Below are 27563 nucleotides of genomic sequence, written 5' to 3'. Positions count from 1 at the left end.
GTTCTTGTAGGAAGATACAGATAAATATGGTTATCTAATGAAGAGCTGTCTACAAACTGTGGTGGGATTTTACCTAAAGACTTCAGTGAAAGCTGCTGGAACTCTGCCACTAACTTCACTGGGCCCAAAGTATTACTCTCCTATCTACCCTTACTTTAAACCAGTATATATAGCCCAGAGGGTCCTATCTGCTTGGAGTTTGCCCTTAAAACCTCTGGAACTAAACTGGAGAAATCAACTGAATTAAGTTAGAATTGATTTGCCCCTTAGTCTCATATTTCTGCAACTAGTCTGTTTCCTTATAGGAGAAAAGCAAACTTTGTGTTTTGGTGAGGCTGTGTAGTGAATCACAAAGACACAGCAATTTAAACGTTTTTTTATTGTATTGCACAAGGTATTTATGCAATCCATGTAGGTACTGTATTGAAGGATCCACATTTCGCAGACATTGGTTGTTGGTGCACACATCACTAGCATTGTGAATAACCAGTGCCTTCCTCAAAAATTAAAACAATCAGTTGCAAGTTTAAGCATGTTGTGGAAATAAATGAAGAAAAAAGCAAGGACTATTAATACATATTTCTCCTCAAACACACAAATATACAATTTTCAGAAGAGCACCAATAATGCCAAGCAACTATTTTGATGAGATACTGTATGTGTAGGCTCTGCAGTAAAAAGCCAATATGCACACAGAAAATATATTTCAACTTTTAAAATAATTTAACCATAATATCTTGCATGTGTCACCTGTTTACAACATAACATTTCATATACAACGTCAGGCCCAAGCCTCAACTTGTGTAAATTTGTGCATACTCATTTAAACCAGCTGAGACTTTGGACCAGGTATTCAAGCTGAAAAAGCCTTCAAACTGTTCACATCTGAATTCAGAGTGGTAGTATAAGACCAAGAAAATAGTTATGGTGAATTTATAACAGAAATGGTACTATGGAAAATGAAGATAAACACTATAAAACCCTCAAACACAAGGTTCTAGAAAGAGGCCTATACATAAAGTGATATTGTAATAATTTATAAAAGTGAATAATTAATATCAGTCTCCTTTCTGACATTAAGAGATTCTCACATATTCAGAAGCCTGTAGGAGTGAACTAACCAAATGCCACAATCAGTATCATCCTCAAATGCTGTTTCTTAAGTTTCTGATCATTAATACTGGTACTTAAAAACATTTTATATTTGCTGAAAATTGTTATTAAAATTTACCTTCCTGATATGAGAATTTAGTGTAATAAAAATCATGAAAAACAATAGGTAAAAAAATAGTATTTTAAGAATATTTTTAGAAAACCCGTCAAACAACTGCAAAAACAGCTGATTCTTAAGTGTCTGCTTTTGAACTGTGGTCTTTTGTTTGTTTTTGTTTAAGTGAATCACTTATAAAGAAGCAATGGAGTACCAGTTCTAAGATTTGTTCTTGTCCATTACATTGAGGACCTCATCCAAAAGTGAGGGCCCCAAGTCAAGTTGCAATGAGAGAAGAGAGCCTGCAAGATCTGAAAGGGATTCTTCTGACTTAGTCTTTGTCTTGGTTAGTTCACATGAAAGCCGACTGTCATCCAATAAATCAACTGTTTGCCAATCAGTGCATCGTTCAGAAAAGCTGGATGAGTGGCTGTCGCTACCGTTAGTAAAATGTGAAGAAGAACCATTTTGCTCCCATATGTCATCTTTGTACGTTTCTTCATCCTCCATCTCTTTACCTTTCTCCTGCAGTTTTTCTTCTATTACTGGCTCACAGCTAAGCCTAGGATTTCTTGATGACCTGATGGATTCTTGCTTTGAATTAAATGTCACTGGTGACAATAAAGGCAATGTAAGGGCTTGAGAACCCCCAATGGCAGGAAGGGAAATAGCATTTTTGAGCACAGGTGATGGAGTTTCTGTAAACATGGATTCGGAAGTGCTGTTTGCCCTTAAGAATTCACTATGGATACCAGACTGGCTAACTCTGGTTTTACCTTCATTTCCAGGCAATAGCTCATAGTTACCTTGCAAAAATGAGATATCTCCGAAAACATCATGCTGTCCCTCTTTTCCAATGTGTATGGTGTGGCGAAAATCTCCAAGTGGAGGGCTGATCATATCAGGAGATAAGATATCCCTTAGTTTGAATTTCTTCCCTTTCTTATTGTTAGCAGCTTTCAAGTAGATGGGCGTCTTGGCTGGCATCTTGCTTGTAGTTTCTGAGAGAAGTAGTTATTAAAAAAAAAAAAAAAAGTTAGGGAAGGAGAAGCCTCTTACAAAGCCAGTTCTTCTCAGGAGACCTTCAGCATTAGCAACGTTACATTGTCATCTTGAACCACTCTTGCACACAAAGTCTTTTTCTTCTGATACAGAGAACTGTGGAGTATGTGAAGGTAAATGTCTCCCACGTCAGCTCTTTGCAAGGTGGAGCACAAGTTTTGGGGTCAAGTTAGCAACCAAATGCCCTGCTACTTCCACAACTTGAGAAAACCTGCATGGGATACAAAATCAGGTTATCATTAATGTATTTTTCATGGTTCATTCAGTCTTGTTTTTACCAAACCCCAAAATTAGTACTGGTACTGACAGTTCCAGCCTGGAGATTAGCTTTATGATGTTGCTTCCCTTCATTAGGCAGGATAAAAGAGTTCAGATTAACAAGGCTAGCTAACCTTTCTCTGACTTCATAGCTTTTTTTGAAGTCAGAGTTTTTTAGACACAGTTGCTGAGCACAATTCATTTGATAAACATCACCATCTCAATCTTTCTTCTCCTTATTCTGGCATTCAAAATGCTGACCTTTGAGACCACATGCAGAAACACATTTATAACGTTCAACAGCATTAAGTTTTTTGGTAGATCCAGGAAGACTGACAGAGTCATTCAGGAAACCTTTTTGGATATGGAGTAGACTCTCTTGAATTAGATAACTGGATAATTAGATTAGTATTCAGACACTTCCAATTAGTGCTGGAACACTCATAAACTGTAACCAATAACATTTCCAATAATTGTGCCCATTTACAAGGATAGTTTTAGGAACTAGAAAAAAGAGCCAGTCCAGGTCTTTACAATTTGTTAGGAACATCCAAATGCACGTGCCTTAGAGGAGATTGATTCTTGTGACTACATTCTTTAGTCTACATGAATTCTTCATAGCAGCTATAGACTAGATCATGAATTATGGAGACCATGAGGCCACAGTGATTCAGAGTTGCTCTGTGCAGCCAATTGAAACAGTTTTTGCAAACCATGTTGTCCTACTGGAATGTGATCTTTCAAAGGCCTGATAGAGCTAACAAGGGCTAACAGGCTATTAAGTCAACTAGCTATTGAAAAACACTCTTTGTTAATACTTTAATGGTGTATTTCTTCCTTACAGTGCCAGTTCCTAACCCTTGGACAATCTCAGAATAAATGTTTTTTTTTTCTCCTGGACATTTTTATACTTTCTTCTATTAAGTCCATGCACCACAGACCACCCCTTCTCATCAGAATACTCAGCTACAAATCCATCACTCTTTGTCCATCACCACCCTCACTGTGTAAAGGAGATTTCAGCTTTTACACAAAAAGAGTGTTCTATACCGTACATGGAGGGAAGCTGTCTGTAACAAGGGCTACTTTTGCTGCCTTTTATCCATGCCCTGGCAGGTTTTTTCCTTCACCAATTTAAGCTCAGTAAGAATCACCAGGTTTAAAACTTAGCACTGTATGCCTACACACCCAGGTTGTCAAGAAGAATTTGAGCATTTTAACAAATCCTTTAACCGCAGTAATTAGTTCCTGCAGTGGGGTACTTAACTGTGCATCACAAGGGGAGCTGGGAGTCTAGCCAGGTCAGTGCTTTGGTTTTTTGATTCTCACCAGGTATCTACTGCACTTCGATAATGTTGAAAAGCCATCCCCCGCAAAATACATCAGATGTAAACAGTTGAAAGTTGAAATGCAAAATAAGCTCAATGTTCAATAATTCATGAGGGCATTTTATGATTTTTAAGATCAATTTTGAAAACACAAGCGATCACATCAATCAATTAAAAGCATGTGAAAGCTTCCTTCTACACAACAAAATGGAAATTCATTAGGATCTACAGTTTAGTAGGAGATTCATGTTCCATTTACTCCATGTCAGTACTGCAAGATAGAAAAGTAACTCCTAAGATCTCTATGTGTGCCCCTACAACAGGAGCTGAACTGATTAGTCAAATCAACCTAACGATTTTAAGCTCTGAAAATCACTGCACTGTTTCTCCCCCTGTTTATCATTCTGCCCAAGCAACCCATTTAACAAAAAAAATGTCCTCAACTCTACAGAGAAGACTATTATCAAAAAAAGACGAACGCTGAGGTTTTTTATGTTTATCTAGTGGACTCAGCTCTATCTCACTTCCCAGAAATAACAGGTCAAATTCTCTCTGATTCTAATTTCTCAGTCTTTCAGGTCTTTTAATTTGAATGAATGGCTATGTAATGACAACATGGTTCAAAGTCACGCCTGTTGGTCACTAGTTTAAAAATGAAAGACAAATGCTAGTTCATTCAAAGCTTTCATGGCTTCCACCAGTTCCAATGTGTATCAAAAACCATTATCACTAAACTCCACAGGGAGGTTTAGAAAAAACCTGAAGGACACAATGGAACATCTGAACATCAGGAAATACTAAAAAGAAAATATAAAATAACTTGTAGTATAAATAGGCCATTTTGAAACACCAGAAAAGCAGTGTATTTTATTTAGCTCGTAGCTCAGGGGGGAAAAAAATACAGAAACTCTGGCTGCAGCACAAACTTGGATACCCTTTAGTTCTTGCACTACGAGAGAGCCCCAGTAAGGGGCAGTGTAAAACCACACTACCCGAGAGGATGCTGCAAGAGACACCACTATCAAGAATTATAAGCCCTCTCTATACAGCAGTCCCTTTAATTGTGAAGGCCTTGCCTTCCATTTGGCCAGTCCAAGAGGCTTTACATTTGAGGAGAAGAAATTTCACAATTACATGCTTAGTGCAAGCACCATTTTCTCTACTGAAAACAAAGGCTACTCTTACTACAGATATCAGTACCCACGGTATTGGAAATCTGCAAATTACACCTTTTAAGTAAAAGGGCTCCCTTCTCAATGGTCAGGCATTCCATGTACAACATAACATAGCTTTGGAGCAACTGTATTTGGTTTCTGCATACCTATCTTCTTTGTCAACTACTGCCTAAAGGAGTACAGATTTTAAGCTACTTCAAACAAATAAATCTGGAAATACTCACTAAGCCTAAAATACTATTTTTATTCATACTTAATTTACAAATAAATAAGGAAGAACCCATATCAATATATAACATATAGTATATCTACATATATGCACACACACATATATACATATATAAAGTAGTTCTTTTGGTAAGAAAAAAATATATAAATCCAACTTTGGCAAATGAAGAAAAGCCTAATGGCACTAAGCGTCCAGCTCAAATACTAGAAAACTAAAAAATTAGTCCACAAAATTTTCACAAGAATCTTAACACACTCCCTGCACTCAACAAGATTTAATGGAATCCCAAGTGCACATGGGCTAAGAGAAGGGACACAACACACTGCAATCTTGATATCAGGTCACACAGTAAATTTCGCCTTGCCTTAAAATGAGATCTTTTCCTGATCTTACTGCCTAAAGAGTCTCTGTTTTGACTAATTTCAGCTCAGTAACTAAGTGATTGGAAGGCTGAATGAGAAGTTACCAGAAAACCAGAAGTCTACAATCCTGGACTGCCACCCTACAGTGAAAGACCTTAATTTAAGAGAAAAACAACATGAAAGGGTTTTTATTCCAGTTGAAAAGATATCCCTCTCCTAACAAGATCCAAACATGAGCCAAACCAGAGAAATTTCAGCCCAGCAAAAATTAAAGTTTTTGTTTGGCTGTAGCACTTGCTCATTTTCATTCCTATCACTTCACACTCTCATCTAAGTGTTTTGCTTGGTAACAAAGACTAATATTTTTAGAGGTACTTCTCAATCTGCCTTCTGTCCACTCAGCAATCATCACCTTCCACACAGCTCAAAGTCTTCCATGGATGCCTTAGCTTATTCCACAGTCCATTATAAAAGGACAGACTATCAGCAAATATCTCAACAGCTAAGCTTGCAAAGCCAGAGACAAATAAGGGTCAAGGTGCAAACTTTTATTTGTGAAAATATCCTAAGAGACCTAGATCCTTAAGCAAAAAAATTATAGGAAGAAAACCACATTTCCACAGAGCAAAGCCAGAAGCAACTGTGTGTGCTGGGAAGCCTATAGCTTTCTACAGGGCAATCCCTTGCAAAGGCTCTGCCTTACAGATCACTGACTAGAAGCATGTGAAATTCAGAGAAAGACCTTTCCAAAGCATAATTTAAAATATCATTGGATTACCTTGCAGAGCAAGTCAGTAAGAGAAAACTGAGTCTGTACATTAGCTAAATATCCAAATAAAAACACAGTAACGTGGCAAAAGACAGACACAAACTACACAACAAGCAGCTGCAACTTTTCTACATTATGAAGTATCTGCAAGTATAGAAGAATTAGGCTTTAGGCCTTCATTTTAGGTTTTAGCTACCAGTAGCTTTCAGCAGTACAAATAAACTGTTAAGAACATCCTTGTGAATGCTGTTACTTTCTCTATGTCTGAAACAACATCAAGTGTAAAACACATTTTTAGTGGTTTTATAACAGGGGCCTGAAGCCATGCAGTCACAATCCCTGAATGCTAGTAAAACACACTCCCAGCTACCCAAGTCCTCAGGTACAAGAAAAGCATCAGATGATGCACCACAGAGCTTACCTCTTGTGTTCATGGGGACTTAGGTGTCCTTATCAACCATCAGACTCTGAAGACAAGAGGCCACCAATCTGTCCACTTCTACACCAGGCCACCAGCTCTCCGCTTATAAAGCCACCACCTTCTAAGTAGCTTTAACCACATCAGGTGCTAACACTTCTCCCTCCAGATTGTTTATCTAAATTTACATTGTTTATAAGAGGCACAGCCTTTGAAGTCATCTGTGTTAAAGTCAACTTCCCTTGATCAGGTTAGAAGTCCTTGTCTCCCTTGCTTCTCCTTTCATCAAAGAATTTGCACATTCCTGGTTAAAGTTACAGATTTCGTTACTTTATAAAAACAATCAGGCTAAATGCACTTCAGTTCAACTAATTTTCTTAACTGCACTCCACTGACTCTCCTAGATCAAATCTAACTTATTTCACTGTGTTATCACATACACTTTTCAGAAAATGAAGGAAAAAAAAATCCCAAACCATTCCCACAGCTACAGAAGCACAGGTCAAGAGAGGACCCAACCCTATAGTGCAGTTGATTCATTTCTGCATTGTCCTGAAAAGATAGAGATGCCATGTGCTAGCTGTGAAGGTTGTCCACCCTTCTCTTAAAATTCCCCATACATGTAGACTACATACATTAATTTACGTCACAGAGGTCAGTTATCAGAGAATATGCACCTAAAGTCTTTCCTGTTCCAACCTGGGTGCTGATTAATACAATTAATTACTTTATCTATTCTAGCTGTGGAGAAATAATAATTAAAAAAAAAAAGGCAAAAAGTCACATAAGGATACATTTTAATTTCTGTTGCTACAAACCACTTTTTTCCACATAAATCAAAGACAATTAGTACACTAGCTGCGAGCTGTCCACTTGAAGAAGTGTTAATTGCCACTAAGTGTAAGCACAGACAGGGACAGGCTGCATACAGTGTCTTTCTCTCCAGATATCTTCCATTTCTCCAGCACCCTCCTCTTTTTTCCCCCCCTCTCTAAAACTTAGGTTCACAAACAAAGAAAAAACAAGTTCTTGAAATCATTTTTAATTGTTGACTAGTTTAAATCTTGTCACCCTGCCTTTACAAGCAGATCGAGCTGAAGTAAATTATGTTGACTAGGGAACACTTTCCATTAATTTTAAACCATTAAAGTACTTGTGTTTTATATTGAAATGAAGTAACTAATCTATTTAAGAGTTTTTAGTTTAGCTTGTAAGAAAAAGAAACAAAGGAGAGCAAACCTGGTTTGGGGGGAAGAAGAAAAAAGGTCTAATATGAGCAACTGGCCTCAGTCTCCAATTATTTTGTTCTTTATCAGTCTGAGATTACAAATGCCCTTTATCAACCAGAAACCTTCATTATCATTCTCCAGCAAATAAACTGGATTTATATTTTAGAGGGTAAAAAGCAATGCCATACTTCAGAAAGAGAGAGAAACATTTTATTTCAATGTGCCGAAGCTGTGAATCAATAAATCAGTTGAGCTTTCTCCATCTCCCTCACCAATATACTTCCGCACCAATATTCATCACCTGTAAATTTGCACTACTACAATTTTGTACTTATTTGCAAGATGCTCATAAAAATACTATGCAGCCCATACTGTATAAATAGATCTCTGCATTGTTTCAGTAGAAATACATCCCTCTTTGATGCTGTACTCTGAGATTCTAAATGTTTTTAATACATACTTTGTTGACACTGTAGGACTAACATTTTAAAAATCTGGTTGTGATGCAATATGAAATTAAATGCCTTGCACAGTCTGTTTTTTGCAACTGTACTTACTATGACCACTCATTAGAATATCTTAAATAATTCCCTCTTTTTTATCAAGCAATTTTTTTCACCTTTCAACAGGTTTGAATCACAGCTTGCTTTCAGCTTTGAAAAGTTAGCATCTTTTCTAGAACAATAAAAACCTTCCTTTCTTTTCTCCTCTTCTCCAGAGGCAGGGATTTAATGAGCTCACTGCATTCTGTTGTTTAGCTCCATGGACTGAAACAGGTCCCTCTTTCTTACCTTCTCCTTAGCTTTGCTGGCTGGTACAGATTTAATACCATATAGTTCATTGGCTTCCAAAACCTGGGAGAGTACAAGTCCGTGCAGATTTAGGCAGAGGTACATGTCAGCACAAGGTGCAGCACGTTAACTAACGCAGCCAGCCAAGGTGAGGTTATGCTACACCAGACAGGCTGCACCCTGAAGCACAGTCACACATCTCATCCTACAAAGTCACACACCAGGTGAGCAAATAGCTGGGAACCATAAACCCATAAGCCACAAGATGGACAGGCTTAAAAACTTGTCCATCAGTTCTCTTCGGCCCTAGGGAAAACCATGAAATGGGACAAAAAAATAACCCCTACACCCTGAGCTGATGGTGTGCCATCTAAAAGCCTGGCAAACTGCTACGTTGGAAATCTCAGCTGCCCCTTTTGATGTCAGCCAGCACTCAGATCAGTTTAAGTGGATTATGAATCCACACTCCACACCCTTTGTGATTCTGAGCAGGTTAGCATAGATGGCTTTCTCTTTTGACACAGAGGGTGTAGTTCCTCAGCCCAACTCTGCTCTCAAAGCCCGGTTTAAGAAGTTCCCACCTTGGATTCCTCACTCCTTGTTGCTTGTTCCTGGTTCTGCACCGCAGTTCCCTGTACACTCCGCAGGCAGATGGACCTACAAATCACACTTCAAACTGGTCACAGCCGCAGTTCTCTCCACTGACTCAGTTTACAGGACAGGCTTAGCAACAGCTGCAGCTGCCCGATGGCAATGCTTCAAGAGAGTTCAAGCTCAATATAACTTGCTGTCAGAAAGGCATTCTCTCCTTCCCCCCTACTGTGTGCACACACTTGACCCCTTACAGGCCAGTTCAGCACACAACAAGGTGAAAACTAACTAGGAAAGGGGTGTAAAACCACAAGGCTTGGAGTGAGACTGCTACTCTCACCTGTAAAAAGTAATTTAAATAGCTAAGCTGTCTCTTGAGACATCACTCTTAGAAAGCAAGGAGTTCTGGCAGAAGGGATGGCCAATCCTTAACCATCTCTTTTGCAAGGAAAAATGTCCATGGAATTACATCTCGACTTTACACACCTCTGATGCAAAAATGGCTTTGTGGCTCCACTTGTTTCTGCCTTCAGGTTCCCAAGACTGCTGTCATACTGAAATTAAGGTTTTCTAACTATAGTTAAGATATTAATACTATTTTTGGAAAAGACCCTTAGCTTAAAATTTCTTTAACTGCTAGCTGCTGACAAAAGGCAATCTAAAACACAAGGATCCTGCAAGGTTTCAGTAAAAAAAACCCCAACCACCAAACCCGCAAAACCCTACCCTGAACTTCTGACCTCCAATTCTCAAATATGCTTCATTTTTAAGTCAAATACTCCTTATCATCTCCTTGAAAAACACAAGTGACATAGGCATATCATAATCACCAGTTCTATTATTCATTTTTCAGAGTGTTTTGCTTTAAATAAGTATTGACCATCTTTAAGTGGCTGATAAACTAGTTTTAAAATAAACTTGAAAGCCAGAGAACCTTGTATATGCAAAGACTAACAATGAGGTAGAGATATAAAGATACAGAAAAATCTACAGTTACACAGGACTTATTTTTTGTATTACATAGAAAAAAGATGAATCTTCTGCTCTGTTGCAGTTCTGCCTCCTTCAGAGAGTTGAATGGTCATCAAGATGAGATCCAAGTTGATGGGGTTGGAGTAGGTGGAAGAAAGGAAATGCTTCAATAGATTTAAAAAAAAAATCCTCACTGAATTACTTTTTGGTCCAACTCATGCCCTCTTTAAGGAATGAGGCTGAAATCACAGAGTAAATAGGGCTTCTAAAATTTTGTAATCTATATTCAGTTTTAAGTATATTGTTAGTACAATAACAAGTCCATGTCAGCTAAAGTAACTAGCTTATCACCCTTATATAAAACAAAAGGGAAAAAACAGAAATTACGTCTTTACTGTGAGTTTATACTCTAGTTCTAACAAAACAACTCTACTATTTGAAGGCACTATTTGAGCAGAGGTAAGAATCTGGAAGAATAAGTGACAACTGGAAGACATGTCATATTCTGGTGCTGCTCTGCAGCATGTCAGTGATACCTGCAACATGCCCCAGCTGACAGGGAGGCCACACACTGGACAGTAGTGCAGGGGTCCCCACTTCCTCCTGAGACATTTGGTTGTGTCAGCTTGAGTTGCTTGTACTCAATGGATCAGACTTATTTTTTTCTAGAATATATCAAGTAGTTTCAGGGTGCATTCACTCTTTGTGCCAATAGTCATATTTCACATACTGCTCTTAAAACCTGGCAGAGTTAACGAGTTTAGTTTGAAAGAAATTAATACACTCAGCACCTGTACAGAGGTGTACTGTCTGAATATTCAGAATGCACAGTGGCAATTTGGTGCTAAAGCTAGTTTACTGATTAGCAGCTGATATTTCTTTCAAACTCTAAATCCCACGTATTTAATTAAACTGTCCAAAATACTGCTGTCTCAAATCCCACTAAAGCCACCTTCTCAACACTCAGGGTTTACCTCAGCCAGCACTCAGCACCTATCTTCCCATTACTGTAGCCATATTTCAAAAGATAAGTACATATCTAAGACAAAGCTTAAGCCAAATGGTGAATGAGATGACAGCCCATGTGTAAGAGAAGACTGGACTTGGAGCTTGCATGTGCAGGCAACATGACAGAATAAGCAAATGGTCAGGGAAGCGTGTTGTATCCAGTGAGCCCAAGCAGACCCAGTGTACTGCAAGTCAAGTCCTGTCTTTACAAACCTCTGGAAAAGCACTTTGCAGACGTTCGTTTTCTCTCTGCACTCTGCAGGGGCTCCTGCTTAGAGCTTTGACTCGAGACTGCAAGGGAACATAAATCTCTCTGTTCAAAGGTCAATATTTCAAAGTGCTCCAAAATGGACATTTTTTTTTCAGAAGTAGTGTCAAGGGAAGGCGTATTGGCGGCAAAAAGAAAACTTCTAGTGGGCAGTCACATTAGGGTAATGTAATCATGACTCATGCTGCTCACCCATTTCCTGACTAGGGCTGTGCATGATCAAAAGAAAGCCAGCCACAGCAATGCAGCCGCTCGTTAATGTTAGCTGGCCTGAAAGGATTACAAACTACCAGAAAACAAACTCATTGCAGAGTATCCTATTTAAAGCCTGACATAAATCGACACTGACAAACACAGTGGCGTAACACCAACCAAAACAACAACTTGCCTTTGTTGCGAGAAACAAGTTACAACTTTTTATGATGAGTTCTACCCGAACAAACCCTCTCACACACCTTTAAAACTGTAAATCCTTGGGAGGATGCCTAGGGAGAGGGAGGGAAATATCTGCTTGCTACTTAGTATCTAGAGAAACGCAAGATACAAGCACCTTTTGAAGAGGATCACACCGAACTCAGACTGCCGTAAAACAACTACCTCCTCCCCAAAAAAGCTGTAAAAAAGCACACAAATGAGCCAAAGCACGAGTTTGTCTTAAGTGGCTCTCACCTTATAAGAAAAGCACTGCGTGAGGCAAGTTCTGTCTCACTGTTCTGTCCTGCTGGGCAGCCCCAGTGAAGCGTGTGCTTAATGATGCAATTGGTGTTCATTTGTATAAAGAGTTCTTCAGCAGAAAACAGATTTCAGATCCTTGTTGGGACCTCGGTCACATTTAATTTGTTCCAAAACCCACATTAATGAAAACCCCAAAATTAATCAGATATTTCGACAGAAACTAGGCTAGACATTAGGTAACAGATGCCCACACCCAGCTGCACCTCTCTGCAGCCCTCACAGTCCAGATAGAATCAGAGAATCTTTTAGGTTGGAAAAGACCTTTAAGATCATCAAGTCAACAAGACCACTCCTTTCCCTCCCTCCCTCCTACCTCAGAAGCAGAGGTAGGAGCCTACATTTGCAGGTCCCTTTCGCTCCTTTACAAAAGCTGAGTAACTGCTAAACATGCTCCTCAGCACCAGTTACTGTGTGCCTTATGGTGCTCCCAACAAGGGAGATCAAAGGGGAGAGAGATTCTGAAACTGACCATTAAATATATAATCCATTGTCAAAACCACTGTCCATAGATTTAAGACTGATTAGCAGTGGCATTCCACTCTCAGGATACTGAGGAGACATATACCAGGTGTCTGACAGCCAAATTCAACCCAAATTTAACAACCATCTGTCTTTTTAGTAGTGCCTAAGATCACTCTTTAGTAATCTCACTCTTTTGCCCCTCACATGATACAGAGTACTGGGGGAGGACAGGTAGGAGAAGCAAAGTGTTGCACAGGCAAAAATTATGTTTAGGTCTGACTAAACCAACACCAGCTAAGTGTATGGAGCCTATACTTTGTCCAGGTTGCAGTAATTACTTCAGAGTTGAGAGAAGCTGGTTCTGAAACAGAGCACACACACCAAGGCATTATATTGCATTGACACACTTGCAGCTGGACTGTTACAGCTCTGTTTGTCTTGTTTATACAACTCTAGAAGCACAGAAATGAGGTGCAGCAATCCCTTTGGGCATGGATGCACCTTGGTATTGACCAAGAACGAGCTGTTAACCACATGCTGCAAGTCCTTCATGTAGCAATTCACACAACTGGTATGGAAAGCAGTGGCGTGTAGCCAGAAAAATACAAGAATATAATTCTGGGACCTACTTTCTTGTGTGAAGGGCATATTTATTTACTTATTTATTTACTTAATCCTCTAATAAGTAGGTAAGATGAAATTCTACCTTTACTGCAGGCTATTTAAAGCAAATTTCTGATGGCTCTTGCAAGCTTCAGGGAGTCAAAATTTAAGCACTACGTTGCTTAGTGTGATTTACCATCCTTCAAAAATTTAAGGAAAGGTGACATGTTGTAGAGTCCAGGGCACACACCTATCACGCTGACAAAACTTCTACTGGGGGGGGGGGAGGGAACTCAAGCAAAATAAAACACAACAACAACAACACAGCATACACCACAACACCAATTCAGAAAACAGAACCAATGTAAAGATGGTCAGAAACCAAGCCACCTAAGTAAGCAGACAGGTATTCCTGATTTTCTTAGTGTAGGCAAAGGAAGAGAAACTGAGGTCAATTTCCTTGTCCTGAGTGCAAATCCAAATCATATCCAGCAAAAAAAACCCACAATATATACTGTAACTGTGCATCGGGATTAATTTAAGGCACGGTGTGGGGCTCTCTTCTCTTGTCTGTACAGTTCTTTTAATGGAGATAGTCTCTGTAGAAACACAGGCAGGGAACAAACTTTAACTCCCTGAATTTACACAAGAGCAGAGACAGCACGCTCAAGAAATTTAAAAGAGAACTTGCATCCGAGTAGGGCATCAACCTCTCAGTGTTGCTGCTTCAGTACTGGACCAGAAGAAATTAATGGATAATGTAGGGCCTGTTCCACAAACTCTCTGGAAATAGCTCCCTTGGGAAGGAATAGAAATACCATAACCAAAACACTCTGAAACACAGTCTCAGGAAAAGACATGTACAGTAAGTTCTAAAAGAAAGATATTACCCAAGTGGCATTCCTTCTTTCCCTCTGTACATGGATGCTACCTGGATTCACCAGAGAGGTATGCTCCTTCTGGCTGCAGAAGCAGACGGCAGCATACCAGGCTTCTTCCTTGCAGCTCAAGGATATCTTTACTGGAGGACAGTATTATATAGTTCAGCAACAGCTATGAGATCAGTGTTAAAAGTAGTTCAGCAACACCCCTATTGCTATAGTCACAGGCTTCTTAAACCACATCCTTGAGGAAAAGAGGGTTTTGTTGTTGTTTTGTTTGTTCTCTCAAAACACAACACTAAATAGGGTTCATCCTACAATAATTCAAATTAAATATATTAAAAACCCAGCCACAGATACTGCTGTTAAACTTTTGCTGTTCCTGAAAAGACCATAACCCATTCACTTGAGAAGACAAAGTGGGAAGGCAGAGACAATTTAGCATGGGAAGAGGAAAAAGGCACAAACAACAATGAAAAGAAAAAAAAATCTGCACCTAGTCAGTAAACTAAAACTCTCCAAATACAACACATTAGCAGCTTACAGAAGAACAGTTAACTTTCAGGAGTCACCAGGCTGCTGATTGAGTTCACACCTCCCAAAGTGAGTATTTCAGACTGTATGAAACAAGGCAGACAATTTCACTCAGGGTGCCAAGACAGGCTGAAAGAGCATTACATCTTAAAGCAAAATCTCAATTTTAAAAACAAAAAGTTGTGACTACCTGAAAAATTCAGAGACTCTTAATTTGACTTGCATTTTGACTATTGTATTCCCAGTGACGTATTATCCAACAGAGTGCTGTTTTAGAACTTGATTAAGGCTAATAAATAATAAAAGTCCCTTAACATCTCTTGCTCGTCACTTTTCTTATGCAGAAGATACAGAAAATTTTTTCACTTGTTTTTTTTCAGACACCAATATATTCTTCTTGAGCTTTCCACTGAAATTCTGTAATTTGCTATGTATCTGGAAATAGCCATTTGCTCCTGGGTCCAACACTTTGCTGATAGCTTTAAAAACAACTAAGATAACTTTTTGACTCACTAGTTTACATCTTTTCTCTTTTTCTCTTTCAACAGTAATTAAATCAGTGTAATCATTGGAGGCTATAACTCCTGCAAACCAGATCAGAATCAAAACTCTTGTTTTATTAGTAGATCACAAGATACAAAACTGGTACATCTGCAATGGAAGGACAACTTGCAATATATGCAGCTCTCATTTCAGCCCAGTACATCCACTGAAAACCAAGAATATTCTCTTTTTTCCACGGATCTTGGGATCTCAGAGTAGATAAATTATGAGTTCTTACACAGCAGTTTAACACTCCTAATTTCATAGGCGTTTCTCTCCATTTGCAGGCCCTAAAAGGTAGTGCCACTCCCAAGTCAGACTAATGTCACACAGAGAAATTGTAGCTTTTTTTCTATGGGCATAAGGAGTTGTGTGAGCTTTCTGCTCAGCAGGATGTGCAGCCTGCATTGTGAGTGAGTGCTCTTTAAACTCTTTGCCTTCAATTGATCCATTTCAGTTCGAGAGCTACCCTAAGATGATCTGCACTGGAAGACTGAGGATCAGGGGGAAAAGTCAACAGGTGGATAATGAAAATGGGGGACAGAGTGACCTTGATTAACTGTGTCCTGATTTCAGCTGGGATAGAGTTAATTTTTATCCTGGTAGCTGGTACAGTGTTGTGTTTTAGATTTAGGGTGAGAATAATATTGCTAAGACACTGATGTTTTTGATGTTGCTTAGCAGTGTTTACACAGAGTCATTGGCTTTTCAGCTTCTCACCCCACCCCAGCAGTGAGTCAGCTGAGAGGGGACATGGCCAGGACAGCTGACCCCCACTGTCCAAAGGGATATCCCATAACATACGGCACCATGGTCAATACATAAACTAGGGGGAAAGCTGGCCAGGGACCACTGCTCAGGAATTAGCTGGGCATTGGTTAGCAGGTGGTGAGCAATTGCACTGTGCATCCCTTGCTTTGTACATTCTAATCCTTTTATTATTAGCCCCTCCTTTTCTGTCCCAGTAAACTGTCTGTATCTCAACCTATGAATTTTACCTTTTCTTCCCCCAATTGTCTTCAAATCCCACTGGGTGGGGGATGGAGTGAGCAAGCAGCAGTGTGGCGTTCAGCTACCTGTTGGGTTAAACCACCACAGGCTGATACCTGAACATCAGCAAGCCATTTTGAGTTTTAACAGCAGCCCAAGTCATGCATTCAAGATTAAAATGGAAGACTAAATCATATAGGCCACAGTTTCAGGAAGGAAGATTGTGTTCAGAAACAGAAATAAGAGGTCAGAAGAGATAACCAGGCTGAACCTCACCCTCTTGAACTGTAGTCATAAGAGGCTACTGCTATTCCCTGCTGCATGAGAGGGCACTGAAAGGAAAGGTCCAGTAATTCTGAATTTGGCCATCACGATGTCCAGTCCCTGTAGCCACAATTCTAAGAGAATATCACAGAACAAAAGAAAGTTCCAGAGGAGCCACAAGACTGATATTATCACTTGCATTTCATAGAAGCATAGAATCATTAAGGTTGGAATAAACTTTTAAGATCATCCAGTCCGACTCTCTAGCTTCAGTTTGCTAGAGTGAAGCTAGTCTAATCAAGTACAAAAGAAAATATACTTTTATCAAACAGCAAGAACAATTTACTCAGGCTTATGGTGGATTCTCTGTTAATTGAATCTTTGCTAATTTTTGGATTTTTTTTTTTAATAAGAAATTACTGTTGTCTAATTCAAACAATTCAGGCAGAGCCAGGAGTCATACTGACACAGAACTGGATAACAATTCAGGAAAGGCCTACATCTTGTAATAAGACAAGTTCCCAGTAGTCTGTTCTGACTTTTATCATTCAAGATATGAACAATATTTTCTCCTAAATTCATGGCATTTCTCTTAAAAATTAAATATTTGGAAAAAGCATTTTTATCTAGGGAAAGCCATACTAAATTTTTAGAGCCTTTCTGTCCACAGATTATATTTCCTTGGCCATAAGGATGGTTATGAAGGCTGAAAGGACATATCTACTGGAAGTTATGAAAATAGAGCTCTCATCAAAACTGTTGTGTTTGGAAAGTTCTCATCTTTCAGCACAAAATAAAAAGAAAAAAAAGACGTAGATCTCTGTGTTGGACACTACTTCAAATCCTGCATGGGGAACCAAATAAATTCTTTCCTGTCAATTGCCATGAACAGTTTGAGATCTGCAAGCTTTATAAAAGCTGTTTCTCCTTTGACACTGTGCAAGCAGAAGAGCACCCAATTCACAGCAACTTATCCTATTCAAAACAAACAAACAAAAAAACCATTTTAAAGTACAACTGTCCAGAAAGGGTATCTAAGAGCCATGACCAGGCAGAATCCATGTCCAACTATAGATACTCAATTTTAAAGAAAAGCACAATTAAAAATAATTGTGTGTGGCTTCCTTCACTTTTACTCAAAAAAAATTCAAACAGTTCTTTAATTTGAAACCTGTAACTTTTTTTCAAGTCATATCTCTTATATATTGTTACCGCTGTAAAACTTGACTTTGGGACCACATTTGTACTCTCAGGTTATTTATCTCAAAGCTACAAACTTTGAAATTTGGAAAGCCCAGTAACTACTGCCAGCTACCTCACCAGATGGATTGAAAGAACACACTGAATCAGAGCACCTGAAAAATCATCTGGTACCATTTCAGTCACGGTTCTTTAATGTACACAGACATACACACAGACAGGTGCTCCTACTTCCGGAGATACTATTTTTATTACAGAAAGAATACATACAATTTCTCAGATGATGCCTTTTTAACACATCCACCTACACTTCAGCTGTCTTGGAAGCTTCCATTATAAGGCTTATTTTCAGAGTTGTTTATCAATATCTGACACTGCCATTCAACATTTTCTATCCTCTTCTGCAGCCATCTGTATATGTTTGTTTATTGGGAGGATTAGAAGGAGGTGGGAGAATTTTAATGAAAGTTTTAAACTGTTTCTCTAATGAGATAAAACAAAATTATCTATTTCTACTCCCCAGCTGTACCATAATGCCCTTTACTCCTGTGGATATACAATCCAGCAAAATCCACAACATTGCTAGCAGGTTGTGGCATTTCTGTTCTTTTAAAGCTAGTTCTGACCTTAAAATTTGTGCCTGGGAATGTGTCTTTTCCTGTCGTTCTGAATTACCAGGACAGGCAATTTTAAGGTGTTAAACTCTGTAATTTTTACAAGATTCAGTAGCTTTAGTGTCTGCCACCTAGAATCGTCTGAAATCCTCTCTATTGAAAATAACAGCCTTTATGCTTACATTGTTCCATCCCCACAAACAACTCAGTTGACAGGAATAACCATCAACCCAAATTCAGATCAGTGACAGAACCTCTGCATAAGAACCAGGGATGTGGAACCAAGAGATGGAAATGGAAGACAGTGGACGTGGGGAAGGAATTAAGGTTTATGCATAGATGCAAGGAGCAAAGACATTTACGTGGGCTTGATGCAGGAAAATTGGTTGGAATTTAGGAATAGGATTAATTTACATGTTTAGATTGTTCATTGTTGCATTGAAGCCTGCTTCTTTCCTTGCAGATTTTTCAGTTATATGCATATTATATCTTTGTATTTTCAGCGATTACTTGGATACACTTAAAGATTTACACTTGAATGGATTCTGTTCATACCAAAGGCAGTGTCAAAGTGCTTCCAACTTCTCTGTTGTTGCTTCATTAGATAACAATTCTGTCATTTCCTCCTACACAGCTGTCAGAGCATGTCCCAGTAATCAAAACATTATACCATGCCACAAAGTACCTTATTTACAATGTATATTTCTCTGCCAAGGTAGAGGCATGGTTGTACTCTCAAGGTAAAATAACTACTGCAACTAACAGTGAAATTCATTATCAGACAAAAATGTGAAAACTATCCACAGCATAAATTACTTGATTGTTCAGCACTTCCATTTGGAGAGGCAGGTTTTATTTTTGTCCTCACAAATTCCTTTAGGAACTCCTACAGATTCATAAGCTTCTTGGACTCTTGCTATTGTAGCTTTTTTTTCTTTGGGACTAGAAGTATGCATTTTTAAGAGACCTATACAGTCTACTGCTATCATATAGATTACTTTGTTGTCTTTGCTGTTGACCTCTCGGGATCTTGTCTGAAACACTCCAGAGACTGATGGGTATTCATACTGCCTAAAGGTACATGGAGAGAAAACCAGAAGAAATATAGCCTTGCTTTCCACTAAAATCATACCAAGCAAGTGGGGAGTGACATGTGGAACAGAGCAGCAGCCATACAAATTACTGGTCTGCTCAGTCCATGATCTTGTTACTAACAATAGATTTTCTATTCAGTCTTGAGGACTCCTGTGTACCACTGATTACTTTGTATGTTACTAATAAGAAACAAGTTAAAGCAGATATGGTAACAGTAACGAGCAAACAGTTTCATTTAAGGCTTTCATCAGACTGACTAGATGTTACAATTGCCTTCTAGGCAGGATGACCTACTGAGCAATGAATTATTACAAATTGTATTACTGTAGCATCATACCCCTAATCACAAGCCAGGTATCTAGAATATTAAGAATTATGCAGACATAAAATGACAACAACCAAATCTCACAGAAGACAGTTCTTCAGTTGTTGTGTCTTTTGGGGCAAGGAATACCTTGGTTTATAACAGAATTGTAACTGCTGTGAACATCACTTCCCTCATATTTCATCTTTCCACTCCAACTGTTTGGACTGAAGCAAAGTACAATCCTGTATGCCATATATACAGCCTATGCATGGACACACTACTCCATCCTTCACTCCTATATTCCCATCTGGTTTTTAAATATCCAAGCAGAAGAGACCCCCAGATCCATTACATCTTACCCTCTTATGAACCGTGGTTATTATTCCAAGGTCCTCTGCTATAGGAGCCATGAGCAAGCAAAGAACCAGCTTAAACTTGATGAAGAGCAGTAATCTTTGGTATGTGGAGCAGAAACACGTGAACTGCATCTGACATGCAGGACAATTAATGTCACTATTCTTTCCTTGTCCCTCTTTCACTCACCATGCAGCTCTCCTACTGTTCAAGCCTTCCTTAAATTGGGCTAACCCCTAACATTATTTGTAGGGGCCTCATCTTTAAGAGGGAAATGCCAAAGACTACACAGCCACATACCATCCTCCAAATGAATACACAAAAATCATAGAAAAGTGAAAGAAAAGTGCCTTTGCAAGGACCACAGTGCTGGGGAGAAATGGCATGGCTGGCCTTTACATTGCATTGCAAAAGGCAGAACCTGCATCGTCTGTTTTCTTCACCCTCACTGTGGCATATGCAACTTCTGGTGTCAGGGATGTTTTTGTTTTTATTCTTTGCGGTTACAGAAACATGTACTGTCCAAGAACCAATGAGTCACATTAATGCTTCAAATGACATGGACCTCATAGAATTCCAACTGATTAAGCTGTCATTTGAAATCTGAACATGAGAAGACTGACCTAACCATCCTCTGGAAAAAAAAAATTAACCAAACAAACTCTTAGTTCCCAAGACACAGTTTATCAAATAATCTAAAAATAAATAGCAAAAATTAACATTGATAGCTGTTCCCCTACAGAATTTCATTAAAAGCAGTGGCATGAGTGCCTGAACAAGATCCTGTCACACTGAGGACAGGATATTTAGGGTGTGCATCTTCAGCACAGCAAAGGGGAGAGAAAAACCAACCCGAAACATTCACCTAAAACTCCACCACACCCTGGACTAATCTTTACTTGAGTTTCAGATCTAATTTACCCAATCTCATGAATAAACAGAATTTGACTAAATTAAATATGCACTGAATCATATTAACTGAGTCAAAAAGGTAAAGTTAAGAGTTCTCTAAAAAATACATAGGCCTTCATGAAAAAGACTTATATAAACATACACAATTCAGGCTTTACTTAGGTAGGATTGGAGATACACATAAGAAAGAATAAAGAATAGAACTTATTTCTGATCAAAATATCTTGATGGATAAAATTTAAAAGGTTAGATTTAGGAAGTATTAGAACAAAGAACACTAAAAAAAATGTTCTGGCATCATAAAGAATTTTTAAGTTTCAAAGTTACTGAAGTATTGATTTTTCCATAGAATTTAAAAGCTTTCTGAATGAGAAGAGTCCCTTAGTGCTGTCAATATTTCTTGAGAATATAAATGAAATATGAGGGAAAATAAACAAAAAGGTTCAAGAATATAAATATGGAGCAAAAGTTCCCAGCAACACTGGCATTATGTTCCTGTACATCACTTGATGCTAGTACTCAAGTACTAGAAAAAACATCCACCCAAAAAAACCTGTCTACTACACAGAAACTGACTTAGATGGTTTGAGACTACCACCTTCTTATAAAGATATTAAGGAACTTTACTAGAACAGGAGAAACAGAGAAAGCATTTATCAAAGCAACAAGATCCATCAGCCTCTTCTTCACCAAAGATTTGTTATTCCTACTCTTACAGGGATCAGGGTTTGTCGGTGAAGATCATGACTGAGAGCTCTGCTGGCTAGAAAGCTGGTTTCACAACCTCTTTGCAGAAAGGCTTTAGAGATGCTGACTGTGGTGGCAGCAAAGCACCTTTGATCTTCCTTGCAGAGTATCACTGAGAATTATGAACCCCATAATCAGAAATATCATATGTAGAGCACTAAGGTTACAAACTCAAAGAACACAAAGTTAGAAAATCCCAAGATTACATTACTTGTGCAATCATTTTCTGGTTCCTTCACCATCTGCACCACCCAAAAGGACTATGACAGAGCAGGAGCTTGAGCTTTAGCCCAGAATTTCGAACAGATCTTCCCTTTTTGCTGCTTCTCACCTAATTCACCCCACATACTATGTAAGGCAGGAGGGATATGAGAAATAACATGACCATAATGCATATGTAGCACCATTTTCTACAGGCTTTTGCCAACTTATGGATACTTGCTTTTGCCAGAATAACAGGCTTTAGGGTTTGCTTGACTTTCTCGTTATACTGTACAGACTTCTTGAAAAGTTAACAGGGAAAAAAAAAGAAATTTCAGACTAACAGTTTGCTTTTATTTACTATTTTTATGCTAGTGCCTAATATTCTAATAGGAAAAAAACCCACATTTGGAATGAAGACTCAACACCTGTTTCCCTTGTTTAAGGCACAACACAAATCCTCAGATACATATAAAATTTCTACAGCAAAATAGTGAGAAAGGGACTTGAAACATCTGGTATTTCAAAGGGACAGAAAAAAAATACACTGAGCCCTACATTTTAGATCTTCCAAGAAAAGATATGAAGTAGTATTTATTTTTAGGAAGTTCTTACACATGACTAAATTAATTGCCATGTAAATACACCTAAACAAGGTTGCAGACCTGACTAAGCAAGTCATACCTAGTCTCAGCTTGTCATCAGCTCTTCTATCTCTGCAGAAGGTCAGCTGCTATTTACATGTAACCACAGAGAAGTTCACTTAGCTCATTCAGAATGAGACCCAGCACAAAAACTCACAGCATCAGTCCTTTAATCTCTTATCTAACATGTTCCCAATTGACCTTTATGATAGAAATCAAAGCAGTGTATCAGATTTGGTGAGCTTTTTTCTATTATTCAGTGCAAGTAAAAGCAGCAGGAACACAACATTTACATAGTTGAGTTGTGTGTTGTTGTTTTACCACACATAGTGGGAGTTGAAACCCTTAATGTGGCTCCCTGGCATTCATGAGATACTAGGTCATCAAGTTCTAAGAGTATTGCACAACTTGCTAATTTCAAAGATAACTGTAATTCAAATTACTTGTGCTAAATGTACATTTCAGTAAAATGGTCTTGCATAAAAAGCTACTAAGATCATGACGATACAATTTAGTTTGAGCATTTGAAAACAACTCTCACATTTTCAGAGCTTTAAGCACTAAAAGTGCTACTTGAGGTAGGCTCAGCCTGCAAATGGCCTGCAAATGGCTTATCTTTCCTCTTTAAAAAACAAAAGCACAACACAAAAAGGAGTAAAATATATTCAGCAGTTCACTAGCCTCTCAAAAGAAAAATCTCACAGTTGCTTACAAAGATTATTGACTAACTGCTCCTGTAGACTCGACTAGTGCTAAAACCATAAGACAAATGTTTGTTTCTATACTTGACTATTCCACAAATATCAATGGAACTAAGTAAAGGTATAAATATATCTTGTCACTCTGGCCAACTTTGTCCACTTGTAATCATCTCATTTTATCTGGGCAGTGTTTCCTGAGGCTTTACTGGGTCTTGATTTAACCCTTGAACTATGAGGAAGTTAGTCTTGTCAGCCAGTTCCAGCTGCTCCTATCAGACTCACCTTCCCAGCAGTCACCATGCTGGATCAACACCTTTGCTCAATAACATTAGGAATGTAAATTATGAGTGTAAATACAGAACATTGTAAAATATTGTAAGCAATGCTTATCTGCATGAATGTCATCCAGAAATCTTTCTTATTTTAACACTGCACTAGAAGTGTGTCTCTTCTTCAGCATGAGCTTTACCTGAGCTTGTACTGAGTAGTTACACTTCATTCTGCCATCCTGTTTCACACAGGATGTACTGTGCTCTGCAGAAGAAGAGCCTGTGCTCTCCAGGCAGCGCTTCAAATCTGCCCTCACTGCTCCACCCAGACACATCCCTTAGGACCCGCGAGCCGCTTTCACTGCCTACTAACCGGTCTGCTTCGTACTGAGAGGAAATCATCTAAAAACAGTCCTCCACCCAACACCCGAACACAATTCTTCCCACATCCTCGTTTAAGTTCAGACGTAGGTTTATTAGGGAAATTCACCTTGCTATCACACAAACAAACAAACACCACCTTCAGCCAACTGCCTTCCCTGTAAGCACTGCATCCGTGGAGATACCGGGGACCACCCAGTTAGCTCAGTTTTACCACTTGGGAAAGAGGAGTTCTCCATGAGATGGTTCAGATCTTGGGAAAATATATTTACTCTGACGTGATCATAAGAAGGAAGAAGAAGAAAAAAAAAAAAGTCATGGTTTTATGTGTTTGTTTCCAAAAAGTAAAATTTGCATGCAGGAGGGTGAAAGCCTGTAGTGTTTTACATCAGTATGAAAGGCCAAACAGGCATCAGGTGACCTGATCCACAGCAATTCTGTTAACTAGGGTGAGGAAGAGGAGGAAGAACTGGTCAGAGAGCATTGCTGAGCCCCTGGAACACACACAGCCTCACTGCCAAGAAGTGAAGGAGAACCTGATGGCAAATTCTACATGGCATTAAGAATTTTTTTTAATGCAAGTTTCCTTTTCTGCCCTAAACTCTTTCTGAGAACTTGGGCAGAGGACCAGAATTTCTTCTATAAGAAGCCATCTAACTTAGAAGACTATAAACCAAAGCAGCTTACCTAGTGATGAAAAGCTGAGAGCAAAACATGTTTTGCCATTAATTGTCGTTTTTGTTGGTTACAGTAAAGCTGATATAAGTGGTTTGGAACAGTTTTAGATGCCTCTTTCAAGTCAATGTGGCAGTCAAATAGGGATGGTGCAGACCCACGCTGCCACTGCCTCAGGGGAAGAGTGGCTCTGGGCTGCCTCTCAGGTGATATCCATGTCCTTCCTTTCTAAAATTCACCCAGTCCACCTCCTGGTGATTCAGGTTGGCTTTACCAATCACAGAAGAAAGGCAGAAGCACAGAGGTAGTTTCTGCAGCCTGATTTTTACTTCTGTGGATGTACGAGGTGCTCCCCAGAGAACAGTAACTGTGATTATCTTTAATCTAAGGAGAAGATAGGCCCCATTGTTTCCTTCCCAGATACCGTTGGCTTATGCTGAGGCCAGGAAAAATCATTCCCTTCAGTACTATCCTACTGACCAAAGAACCTGCTCAGTTCCTCTTCTTTGCATGCTGTAATGCAAAACAAATGTTCAAAGCAAGGAGTGCCTTGAACATAGGAATTCTGTCTTGCTTTTCTAAACGTTTCTGCTGAAAGACTATTTTTAACATGCCATAGAGCACAAGTAAATCTTGATGCTAACGCTAAAAAAGGCTGAAGCCTTTCAGTACAAGACACTTTAAAAATAAATCATTGCAACAGTAATCACCTGCTGATACATGCTTTTATGTTTAGCCAGCTGCTGAGCTGCCACATCTGTCACTTCTTGCTTCCAGAAATGTGCTTTCCTTTTCTGTAGGGAAGGAGAAAATTCTGCTTCTAGAATTGCGCTGTGTATCATGATGCCTTTTTTGGTATCTCTGTCATTCCTTTAAACATCTGATCCGCGGCACACAGATTATAAGATTTCTGGTAGTGTGTATCTAAAGAATTGTTCAGCTTTAGGTTTTCATACCTTAAACATGATTTTTTTCATCTACATTTTCCTGAACAATGTTACATCCTTACAACCAGCATGTAACTGAAAATAATGGTCTATGCATGAGTCCTTGCCTCCCTCCCCCAGATATTTTTTAAAGGAGTAAGAGATCAGGATCATATTTGTAACATTAAACATTTCATAATAAGCCTTCTTCCTATTTTAATAACATAGCAACAATCTACAGTGACGCAAGTCCTAAATTAATTACTTCCTCTATTTTGGGCTCTTTTAAATTTCAACTGAAAATAAATCAAGTCCTTCTTATTAATCTTCAGCCCACATATCTTTTATCAGCAACCCAACCCAAATTCTCGAATTTGACTTCCCGACTTGAACTCTTAGCTCGACAACCAGCTTCACACCAGGCACTGACCTGCCCCCAGCGCCATGCTTGCCCCCGGTCCAGCCCCAGTCCCAGCCGGGCAGGGAGCAGCGCACTCAAGCGCACGGTTATTCTTAGCCCCACGCAGAAAGACGCTGCGAAAGGGGACACACCGCACAAAAAGAAGGGTAGCCTATTTGGGAGGGGGGTGTAGGCTGGGTATGCCTTCTGTCTCCAAGGCAAGGGTCTAAAATCAAGTATGCCAAAATACACTGAAATGGAAATTTAAACCGATACAGGAGCGAATTTCAGCTCGGAATTTTAGTGATGTAGAAACAACCCGAGTCGTTCTAAGCGATACCTCGGGCATGAACCTCCCGAGCAGCCAAACACGATCATTAATGGATACTCCTCCTGGCTACCCCGAAATGCCTCCCCTCCCTCCCAGCCCCCCAAGCGGGCGCGCTGCGGCCCCGCCGCCGCTCCGCAGGTCAGGAGGGGCAGTGCCGCGACCCGGACGCGCAGCCCAGCGGTGGCGGCCCTCCCGCTCCGCGCCCCGCTCCCCGACTTACGGCGCTGCCGCTGCTCCCGCGCCGCTCCTCCCTCCCGAGCTGCCTCCCTCCCGCCGGTGCGGAGCCGGGAGGACAGCGGGGCCGCGCCTCCGCGACTCGGGGCGAGCGCGGCACCTGCGAGCGCCTGTCAGTGCGCGGGCGGCGGCGCCCCGTGTGCCGGGGGCGCGGCGCGGGGCCGCGGGCGGCGAGCGGCTGCCGAGGGGAGGCGGCGCTGCCGGCGGCGCTGCGGGCGGGGAGGGCGGGCTGCAGGGAAATCCTGGCACCGCGGAGCGCCGCCGGGGAGGCGGGCAGGGAGGCCGGGAACAACCACAATAACAATAAAGGGTTTTTCTCCCGCTTTTCTTTTTCTTTTTTTTGAGCTCACTGCGGGGGTGGGGGCCCTGCGGGCAGCGCCGGGAGGCCCTACCCACACCCTAGCAGTGTCCTGGTGAAGCCTTCGAGTGGGCAACCCCTTTGCCCCCATCCCCCGAGCACGGTCAGCTCCGAAGCGTGCTTTAAAGCTGATGATTTTTCATCCAAACCCCCTTGCCCCTCACCTCCTCGGCGCCCCGATCGGTCAGGGTGAAGCTCAGTCCGCTCTCCCCTCGCCGCACTCATTCATCCTGCCTGTCCTCCATTATTTACGCGTTGTTAAGGAGCGCTCGGGCTTTCACGACTCGGCGGTCTGCGATTTGCAGGTAACCGGCAAATACTGCGAGAGCCGGTGGGGCGTAGGGGCGTCTCCCCCCGCCCAGTGGCGGGGCCGGAGCGGGGCAGCGGCGCGGAGGTGCTGCGCGGGGCGCGGACCATCCAGCGTCGGCCAAGAGCCTTTTAATGACAGATTTAAGGGCACCTGCCCGTCTGTTTTATACAACTGAAACTGCCTTGCCCAGAACGGGAAAAGGCTCAAAATAGCTGTTGGCAG

The 27563-nt window shown here is 40.2% G+C and overlaps 1 protein-coding gene across 2 annotated transcripts; it reads right to left on the bottom strand.

Moving 5' to 3' along the window:
* Positions 1–360: 360 nt before the first annotated feature.
* Positions 361–27386, bottom strand: CDC42EP3 (CDC42 effector protein 3). 2 transcript variants are annotated; one of them, XM_069010015.1, is made up of 3 exons: positions 26660–26841; positions 2314–2483; positions 361–2211 (listed from the first exon to the last, which is right to left on the bottom strand). In XM_069010015.1, exon 3 carries the CDS (start codon positions 2195–2197, stop codon positions 1430–1432), a length of 768 nt encoding a protein of 255 aa, XP_068866116.1. In that variant the 5' UTR covers positions 2198–2211; positions 2314–2483; positions 26660–26841; the 3' UTR covers positions 361–1429. The 2 variants fall into 2 exon arrangements, with proteins under 2 accessions (XP_068866116.1, XP_068866114.1); XM_069010013.1 differs by lacking the exon at positions 26660–26841 and adding an exon at positions 27196–27386 and having other exon boundaries at positions 361–2483.
* Between the last annotated feature and the right edge of the window lie 177 nt (positions 27387–27563).

The sequence above is a fragment of the Aphelocoma coerulescens genome, chromosome 3 (assembly GCF_041296385.1).
Source record: "Aphelocoma coerulescens isolate FSJ_1873_10779 chromosome 3, UR_Acoe_1.0, whole genome shotgun sequence".
Classification (NCBI taxonomy): domain Eukaryota; kingdom Metazoa; phylum Chordata; class Aves; order Passeriformes; family Corvidae; genus Aphelocoma; species Aphelocoma coerulescens.
The sequence above is the reverse complement of the archived record's forward strand: the minus strand, read 5'-3'. Positions and strand labels throughout refer to the sequence as shown.